Source organism: Lemur catta, chromosome 7, assembly GCF_020740605.2.
Source record: "Lemur catta isolate mLemCat1 chromosome 7, mLemCat1.pri, whole genome shotgun sequence".
In the NCBI taxonomy this organism is placed as follows: domain Eukaryota; kingdom Metazoa; phylum Chordata; class Mammalia; order Primates; family Lemuridae; genus Lemur; species Lemur catta.
Genome location: NC_059134.1, coordinates 107,597,525 through 107,606,618, shown reverse-complemented (window position 1 = coordinate 107,606,618; position 9,094 = coordinate 107,597,525). Strand labels below are relative to the sequence as shown.

Below are 9,094 nucleotides of genomic sequence, written 5' to 3'. Positions count from 1 at the left end.
TGGGGAGCCGCTGGCGTTGGGGACAGGGCTGGGGCGCCCACAACCGCTTCGGAAAACTTTGGGGCTACAGGACCCAGCGGTTCCACCCCAGGTTCTCACCGAGAGAGGAGGTCACGTCCACCAAAACTGTGAGCACAGGCGGGGGCGGGGGGGGGGGGGGGGGATTCACGCATAACAGCCGGAACCGGAATTCCTGACGTTGTCATGGCAGCAGGAGGCCCGAGGCCGAGGGGCAGCTTGGACGTGTGCAAAGGGAAGGGGGCGGATCTGGGGCCTTCGGACGCCCTCGGGCTGCTGTTTCCTGTGCTGCGTCCAGCCTTGGGGGTCGGGGTCAGGGGTCGGGGTCAGGGGCCGGGGGGGGGGGGGGGGGGGGGGGAGGATGCAGATCTCCCCCTCCCCCCGCAGGCTTATTCAACCAGGTCCCCGAGAGATCGTGGGGCCGGTGTTGAAGGGGCTCCCCTTGGTGGCCCGGGGCCAGCGGCGTCCTCTCATCCCAGGGGCCTAAGGTGACTCGGTGGTCCCCAGGGTCAGGGAGTCATCCGTCTTCTCCCACTTCCCGAGGGGTGAGATGGGCTGGCTGCCCGTCTGCAGGGCGGTGGTGGGCCAGAGACGCCAGGCACCGCATGGCACCTTAACCTGTGACCCTTGACCTCTGACCTCAGAAGCCAACAGGGAGGGAGCCGCCCTCTGCAGGCCCGTTGCACCCGCACCTGGTTCCGGCCTCTGTGGCAGCCCCCCGTGAGGGCAGCGGGGGGGACCGGCGGCCGTGCACGCGCCCACCCCGCTGCTCCGGCCTCGGCTGCAGGTCCAGGGACGGGCACAGTCGCCCCACCTGTCCAGCTGCCCCTGCCAGGCGCCCCACACGGGCGCGGTTAGGACAGGCCTGGTGCGGCCGCATCAAGGAGACGCCCGAGGGCCGGCTGTGCCGTCTGGGTCTGGGATGGGCTCTCCACTCCGGCCCGTCCAGCTGGCCACGGGGACACGCCTCTGCCTCGACTGCGCTCTGCCCACTGTCAGTGGCCCCTGGTGGTCCCGCCGCCCCTCAGCCCCTGAGCCACAGAGGGGCTTTCTCCTCCCCGAGTGCTCCTGCCGCCGCAGCCCCCGCCCCCCCCCCCGAGAGGCTGGGCTGGCTGCCCGGTCAGCTCCCCTGCCCTGGCGCCGCGCCCGCCAGACTGAGGCCCCGCGGAGCCCGGCCTGCGCTGCGGCTCCACCCACCCTGCCCGGTGCCTCCAGGACCCTCCCGAGAAGGGGCGGGATGGGGTCTCTGGGCCGGGGCAGGCGGCCTCCTGTCCAGGAAATCAGGGCTCAGGCAAGACCCAGGCCCAGCGCAGCTGAACTCAGCCAAACCGCAGACGCCTCGGAGCCCTTCCGCCCGGGTCGGCGGGCCACGGGCCACGCTCCGGGCCACGGAAGTTCACCCAGTGACAGAGAGGACTTTCTGCCTCCCTTCCTGTGGCCAAGCATTTGCGGAGTTCATTGGTAAGCTGGTGCGAGCCCACGGGGAGGAGCGAGGGAGGCCTGCGGTGTGGCCAGGGCCTGGCGTGGGCAGCGCGGTGGGCAGCTGTGGGCCCCCGGGCACTGGCCCGTCCCAGCCCATCCTGCTGTCTGTTAAATGCAGGCGACACTCAGCCACCCCCAGGCTGTCCCTGGACGGCAGCGGCTGGCTGTCACCGGTGTGCACAGGTGCTGCGGCTTTCCCGCCTCCTGCCTGGCAGCAGCTCTGTCTCTGGCCCCTCACCAGCTCAGCAGGGAGCCCCGTCCTCTCTTGGCTCCTCCGCCCCCCTTGATGGTCGCGTTGCCGTTAAGTCGGGACGGTTTTATCTCTTCCGACCCTTTCCGTTTCTCGGAGCCGTGGCGGAGCCTCCCGAGCCCGTCCGACCGGGGCACCCTCCACGCCCCAACCCCGCGGGGACAGTCCCGGGCATCAGGGAGCCCGTGTGAGCCTCAGGCTGTCTGCAGACCCTCCATGCTGGGAATGTTCTCCTCTAGTTGGCGTTCACTTTTTTTAAAAAAATCAAGACAGCTGTTTACGTTATCCAGTGTCTGTTCTGCATCTGGGCACATCCTGTCTTTTTCCTCCTGAAATCTGTCCCTGTGGACGCTGAGTGTCACTGCCCCCCCTTCTGCTCAATGGCAGCTTTGCAGAGCCAGGACCCTCGGGGACTCGGACGCCAGGCAAGACCCTCGGGCTCGCACCAGCCGCCATGACAAATGGTGATCGTGGGTGAACGCGGCGGCCACGCTGGACGGCCACTGTGCTCTGGCACAGGGAGGACGGCAGCGGCTCTGGAGCACCCTGGCCCCCTTACGGAAGGGCCGACTGAAGCAGCCGGGACCCTCTGGCCGTGCCCGAGGCAGATGCCCTTGGTCTCCTGGCAGCCGCTCTAGGGGGGACCACCCAGGGGGTCCACGGCCTGGACAGTGTGGGCTCCAGGGGTCACCAGAGGGGACGGGGTGGGTGCTTGCGGGGGCTCTCCCAGGCCCAGGCAGGCCCCCGATCCCAGGGTGGCACGGATGTGCTGGGGCGTCCCCACAGGCCTGCAGAGCCCACGGCCGCCGCCACTCAACTGCAGCCCCCTGGGGTGGGCCGGGAGCAGGCAGGGGTCTTGGCCCAGCTCCCTGGGAGGCAGCCAGTGGACAGCAGGACGTGGGGACCTGGTGCAAACCCCACTGTCCCCTCAGGGGCTGCGGAGCCTGGCAGGTGCCTGTCCTCCCAGGCAGTGTCATTGGTTGGGTGTCGGCGGCCGGCCCCGTGCTGGGGAGTGGCCTCGCGGGCACCACCCCTTCGGCCTCAGAGACGCTCAGGGCCCCGCCCAGGGACCGCCCCCCGCGTCACCCGCTCCTCCCTGAACAGCGCAAGTTCCTGCTCGGGGGCCCAGCGGCCTCCACAGCCTCTCGCGAAGGCCAGGGCTCAGCTCTCCAAACACGCGTGGGCGCGGACACGCCCAGGTGCACACGCGGGCACAGCGCCACCTTCTGCAAGTCAGCTCGAAGGTGCTGGTGACTCAGCCCAGCAGGCCCAGAAGCTCATGGACTCTTCTGTCACTGTGTCGCCCATCGTGCCGTGTGGAGACCCGGGGTGAGGTGCGTTTCACACAGCACAGCACATGCAAACACGTGTGCATGTGCATGCTCTCACACGTGTGTACCCACGCCAACCCTGCACGAGTGCACACTCTCCCCGGAGCCATCTGGGCCCCTTGGCGGGATGAGGCCTCAGCAACCGTGGAAAGCCCTGGAGCTGGCTGAGGACTGCGGGGCTTCCGGGGGGCTCTGACTGCGTCTGACGGCCCAGCGGGAACTTCCCGCGGGCTGCAGGAGCCCGAGGGGAGGGAGCCGCGGGCGCCGCGCTTTGGACGCAGCGTCTGCCAAAGGCAGGCCCACCGCATGGCTCGAGCGGTGCCCCCGTGTCCTGTGTGCGGAGCCCACGGGGGGTGAACCTGCCAGGCCTCGACCGTGCACAGCGGCCAACTCGTACCCCTGTGGCATCAACGCAAACCACCAGCACAGCATGTCTGCCGGGTTTATTGCGGGAAGCAAAGGGTTGAGAAAGACTCAGAAATAAATATCCACAGAGAGAAGCCGGTGCAGGTGAGGAGGCTCAGCGTGTCAGCGGGGACGGGGCCGCCCGGCCGCGCTCACTTCCGTCCCACACGCTGCAGGGAGCGCCGGGCACGGCTGAGGCTGGTCTGCCGGGCCTCCGGGAGGCCACAGACGGTGTCCTGGCACAGGCAGCTCTCGATGTGGGTGTAGGTGTGCTCCAGCGAGCTGCCGTCGGGGCAGGTCAGGACCACCTCGCGCTGGCTGGTTCTCTCCTCTTTGCAGCAGGTGCACCTGTGGTCCAGGGACTGGGCCTCCTCAGAGTACCTGGGGGGAGGGCCGCAGTGAGGGGCCACCTCCGGGGGCAGCGCCAGCCTCGGCCCCGCCCAGGCCACCCTCACAGCCCGGGACTCACATGACGAATGTTCCACAGGACCCAGAGCAATCATTCATGGTGACCAGCTTGGTGCAGCCGGCGTACGAGATTTCCCTGGTGACAAGGACGGTGGAGCAGAAGGTCCTGGTCTCATTGCGAGGGATGCCTGGGGGAAGGAGGCGCGGGCTCAGGGGCGGGGCCGCCACAGCCTCGAGGGTCCACACTGGCTCTGCTTTCCTCGTTCCCCGGCGTCCTCCCTCCCCAGGCAGGGCCAGCCCGCCCCCTCGGCCCTCCCTGCCCTCCCCTGGGCGAACGCCGTGGGCTCCACCCACGCAGGGACTCAGGCTTCCTGGGCACCCCGGGTGAGGCCCTCAAACTCAGCATCCAGACTAGAGCGGGAGGCGCAGAGGAGACTGGGGACCCGCCCACGCGAGTGCCCGCCTGCCGTGCTGTACTCACAGGTCCTGCAGCAGCCGTTGGGCATGAGGGTGATGGAGCCCTGAGGGAGAGGAGAGTGAGCCTGGACCCCGGGACACCACCAGCGGTGACAGCCCCCTTCCTAGCACGGGGCGGGCATTCCTGCCGAAGGGCCCGGGGCAAAGCCTCTGGGGCAGCTCAGGCCAGGCTTGGGCCCCCTGGGACTTCAAGGAACCCCCCCACTCCCAGCAGAGCACACAGCAGGGCCCCAGACAGCCACGCACCGGGACGCAAGTGCTGGGGTCGAAGTCCGGGCAGGTGATGTTGGAGATGGACGAGATGAGCTGGTTGTGGATCTTCATGCAGCTGAAGAAGGTGCAGTTGTTGCTGGGGTCGCTCTGTATGTCGCCGGGCTGTGGGCAGAGGGCAGTGAGGGGTGGGCCGGCCCGGCCTGGGGGCTGACCAGGACACAGGCTGCAAACACCTGGCGGGTGCAGCTGCTCAGACAGGCCCAGCCTGGGGGCTGCGAGACCCCCTGAATCTATGGCTGTGACCTCACTCGGAAGCAGGGTCTTTGAGGGCATCATTCCATGAGGGATGTTAAGATGGGACCACCCTGGATTAGGGTGGGCCCCAAATCCTTACAAGAGTCAGAAGAGGAGAGACACAGACACAGAGGTGCAGTCCCCGGACCACGGAGGCAGAGACTGGAGTGGTGCGGCCACAAGCCAAGGGACGCCCGCAGCCCCCAGGAGCCGGGAAAGGCAGGAGGGCCCCTCCCCAGGAGCCCCCGAGGGAGGGTGGCCTGAGCCACTGGTGCTTGGATTCCTGGGCTCCAGAACTGGGAGAGCCCATTTGTGTCAAGCCCAGTGGTGGCCGTTGGCACGGCAGCCCCAGGACACCCGCACGCAGCTATGCCGGGGACTGGGCAGGCCCTGCCGTGCCGGGGGCCGGGGCAACCCTGTGCGCACCTTCAGGATGTGCTGGCCTTGGGGCAGGTCCATGACACAGTGCGTCTGCTCGCACTTCTTGCAGCACTGCCCAGGGGCCTCCACGAGGTCGAAGCCCTGGGGACAGACACACGAGGCTGAGCTCCAGGCCCGGCCCCCCGCCCAGGGCCCCTGGGGCTGCAAGACCACCCCCCACTTGCGGGAGGCCCCGGACGGGGCAGGTGCAGGGCCGGCATTGAACAGAGGAGAGAAAACGTCACAGCAAAGCCCTGTGGAAGTGGGCGGGGCCCGGGTGCTTTTCTGGAAGGAGGGAAGAGGGTAGACCGAGGCAGAGGACGGGGCGGGGCTTGTGTACACTCACAGGGCCACAGGAGACGTTGCAGGACACGTGGGTGCAGGCGATGACGTTGAGGGAGGTGCTGTTGTCCACGTCCTTGGTGCAGACGCAGTTCTGGCACTCGGAGGAGTGCACTGGAGACCCCGGCTGCAGGTGCAGGGACGGCCAGTGAGGCGGGACCCCCGGCCGCCCCGGCCAGCCCAGGAGCCCACCCGGGACCCCATGCCACAGCCCCGCCCCCCCAGCCAGGGCGCACCTGATACTCAGCATTCTCGTGAACACACACACCCTTGGGCTCTGGGAGGAGGAGGAGGAGGAGGAGAAAGGCTGTTAGAGGCCGTCCTGCAGCAGCCACTCGGCCCGTCCCCGCGGCTCCTGATGTGCACCCGGTGGACAGACGGGCGCTGGGAGCCGGGCACCGGGGGTGCGTCAGCTGAGCGCGCAGCCGTCTGCGTGGCCCCCCGGAGGGAGCGGTCCCGCCCGCCCCCCGCCCTGCTCACCGCACGAGTACACGGGGCAGCACCTCCCGGACACGGTCTCGCTCTTCACTTCGAAGCCCAGCGAGCACACGGGGGGCTTCTCCTGGCACAGGCTGCTGTTGCACTCTGCGCGGGGGGCACACGCAGTGAGGGTGGTGCCTCACGGGCACGGCCCCCCTCCCCGAGCGCAGGGCGGGGCGCCTGGGGCCGCTGCAGGTCCCCTCCCTGCCCCGGCCGGCCCTGCACAGGGACGCCAGGCCTGAGCCCAAAGCCAGCGGCTCCCAGCTCCCCACGCGGGACGGCCCAGCGTGCGGGATGTGCCCCCGGCCGGGGGGTGGGGGGGTGGGGGCGGCCTTACTGCAGAAGGTGACGTTGCAGCAGGTGTCGGCGGGGTTGACCTCTGTGACGAGGGAGGTGCCGTCCTCCTCGCAGAAGCTGGGGGCGCTCTGGCCACACTCCCTGGGCTGGCAGACGATGCCACTGCCGCCCTCCAGGCAGACGCAGGCCTTGCAGTCGAACTCGAAGCTCTCCCCAAACTGCAGGGGAGGGCAGGGGAGGAGGGGCGTGACCTCACCGGCCCCAGGGTGAGCTCTCCGTCAGCCCCTCCCCCCGCCAGGCACACGGGGCAGGGCCGGGGCAGGGCAGCGCTGCTAGTCAGGGCCCAGGTCACTACTGGCACAAAACCGTGACTGTCCACCAGCGTCTGCCACCATGGGCCTGGCACGTGGCCGACGCACCGCTCAGAGGTGTCAGCTCTGCACAGAATTGCGCTAAGACTCGCACCACGTGACTGTGACCACAGGTAGGAGGCCCAGACTGCACTGAGGTGGGCAAGGTGTCACCTGAGGTTTGGACTGAGTGTCACATGGCCAGTGCGGGGTGGGGGGATGGGGTGGGGGTGGGGGGTGGAGAGATGGGGGGATGGGGTGGGGGGATGAGGGTGGAGAGATGGGGTGGGGGGTGGAGAGACAGGGGGATGGGGTGGGGGATGGGGTGGGGGTGGGGGATGGGGTGGGGATGGGGGTGGAGAGACGGGGGGATGGGGTGGGGGATGGGGTGGGGATGGGGGTGGAGAGACGGGGTGGGGGGATGCGGCGACTCGGGTAGGGGGTGGAGAGACTGGGGTGGCAGGTGGAGAGACGGGGTGGGGGGGTGGAGAGACAGGGTGGGGGGATGCAGAGATGGGGGTGGAGGGTGACTGTCCCTGCTAACTCAGCCTTTCTGGATTTCAGTGACTCATATTCGATTTTTGAGGCTCCTGGGTTTTCACTGCCATCCCCCACCCCCAAAACCTAGCATTTGTGGGGACGGGGGACCTACCTCTCTGGGCACGTTGTCAGGCCCCACGCAGCCTAGGAAGAGGGGGAACACAAGTGCTGTTAGTGGCGTCCTCGTGCGGCAGGGCGCTGGGGTCAGCCCCGTGGCCCCAGCCCCTGGGACACGCAGGAGAGGCCCCTACCGCAGGTCTCCACGCAGACGTCGTAGCCGGCGGCGTAGCTGGTGGTGCCCTGGGGACAGAAGCAGCCTTCCACCGTGCTGTTGCTGCTCTCCGAGGAGGAGCTGGGGGGCGGGAGGCTCGTCAGAGGGGCTGGAGGGGCTGGGGTGGGCGCCGGTTCCCGCTGCTGGAGGTGGGTGCTCCCGCGACATACCTGGACTTGCAGGTGGGCTCTTCCTCGGGGCCGCAGGCCCGGTACTCCCTGTGAGATGGGCACTGCACAGCTGCGGGACACACACGTGGCACCAGGAGGGCCGGTCAGGGAGGAGCCCATGCCCCTGAGCGCCAGCGCGGCCCAGCGCCCCATGGCACCCCACCCTCCACCCTGGGGCAGCCGTCTCAGCTGGGTGTGGGTGTGGGGCTGTGCTCAGCAGGGCTGGCGGGACTCCCTGCACCGCAGCCCTGTCCCCCCACAGCTGTCCCCACGTGCCTGGCCCCGGCCCACCAACTTCAGGCCGGGCACAGTGCCCTGCGGGACACCGGGGGCAAGGAGGGCACTTACAGCAGGTGCCCTGGGTGTGGTTCCGCCAGTCGATGCAGGCGCCCTGCTGGGCACACAGGGCCGCGTAGGCCTGCAGACTGGCGCACTCCATGCCCTCATTGGGCACGAAGCAGCTGTCGAACACGCAGGCGTTGTAGTAGAACTCGGGGTCCACGAGGGTGTGGCAGGGCACAAACACACTGTGTGGGGAGGGCGGGTCACGTTCTGGCTGCCGGGGGAGCGGCACCGCCCCCCCATGCTCCCCAGCAAGCACCCCGCCCCGCCAGGCTGCCCTCCCGGCCCACTTAGTGCCCAGAGGGACAGGAGGCCTTGCGGGGAGGCGGCACTGGGCCCCGGCTCCTGGAGACAGACGCTGCGCGTCTAAGTGTCACGGTGCCAGCGTCCCTCCTGCAGCTCTGGCAGGGGACACCGCCTCGGCACAACGCCCACACCTCTGGGGACGGGGCGCTCACTCCCCGTGGCTGCCGGCTTCAGGAGCACCCCACCCCCCACTGCCGAGCCCCAAACCTGCCACCCCCCAGCCCTGAATGCCAGCTCTGTGGGGTCAACTGGTCCACCCCCGGCCGCAAGCTCAGCGGGCCCTGGGCCAGCCAGGGAGGGAGAGGCTGAGGAGGGGGAAAGAGGTGGGGGATGGGGCGTGGGGAGGGGCTGCACTGAGGCCATGTTCATCCGGGCAGGTCACCTGTCTTTGATGAGCTCACAGAGCGGAGACTTGACACAGTCTTCGGGGAGGGGCAGGGTGCTGCCCCCGGGCACGGTGGTGGCCGGGCGCTTGGTCGTGGAGATGAGCTGGGGACAGTGTGGCTTGGAGGGGTCGTTCACTATCCACTGGTCAGCCGCAATCTCACAGCTGGACACGACCTCCCCGCTGGGCAGAATGCAGTCGTCCGCGGTGGTGTTGGTGCAGGTGCCTGCAGTGCGAGAGGGGCCCTGTGGTGCCGGTGCCAAGTCCAAGTCCCCCGCAGACTGGGCGAGCCCTCCCCCGCTTCAGCCTTGGT

General features: G+C 68.9%; 1 protein-coding gene across 1 annotated transcript in view; it reads right to left on the bottom strand.

The window, feature by feature from the left end:
* Positions 1 to 3,509: 3,509 nt before the first annotated feature.
* MUC2 (mucin 2, oligomeric mucus/gel-forming) overlaps positions 3,510 to 9,094 on the bottom strand; it is a 30,329-nt gene continuing 24,744 nt past the window's right edge. Inside the window, exons 45-58 of the mRNA XM_045557085.1 lie at positions 8,779 to 9,007; positions 8,097 to 8,275; positions 7,749 to 7,818; positions 7,559 to 7,659; positions 7,420 to 7,451; positions 6,458 to 6,635; positions 6,121 to 6,225; positions 5,877 to 5,917; positions 5,645 to 5,767; positions 5,305 to 5,400; positions 4,618 to 4,746; positions 4,376 to 4,415; positions 3,956 to 4,082; positions 3,510 to 3,867 (exon numbers count right to left, since the gene is read on the bottom strand). Of these exons, the coding sequence (XP_045413041.1) occupies positions 3,639 to 3,867; positions 3,956 to 4,082; positions 4,376 to 4,415; positions 4,618 to 4,746; positions 5,305 to 5,400; positions 5,645 to 5,767; positions 5,877 to 5,917; positions 6,121 to 6,225; positions 6,458 to 6,635; positions 7,420 to 7,451; positions 7,559 to 7,659; positions 7,749 to 7,818; positions 8,097 to 8,275; positions 8,779 to 9,007 (1,679 nt within the window). The 3' untranslated portion in view covers positions 3,510 to 3,638. The remainder of the gene's footprint in view (positions 3,868 to 3,955; positions 4,083 to 4,375; positions 4,416 to 4,617; positions 4,747 to 5,304; positions 5,401 to 5,644; positions 5,768 to 5,876; positions 5,918 to 6,120; positions 6,226 to 6,457; positions 6,636 to 7,419; positions 7,452 to 7,558; positions 7,660 to 7,748; positions 7,819 to 8,096; positions 8,276 to 8,778; positions 9,008 to 9,094) is intronic.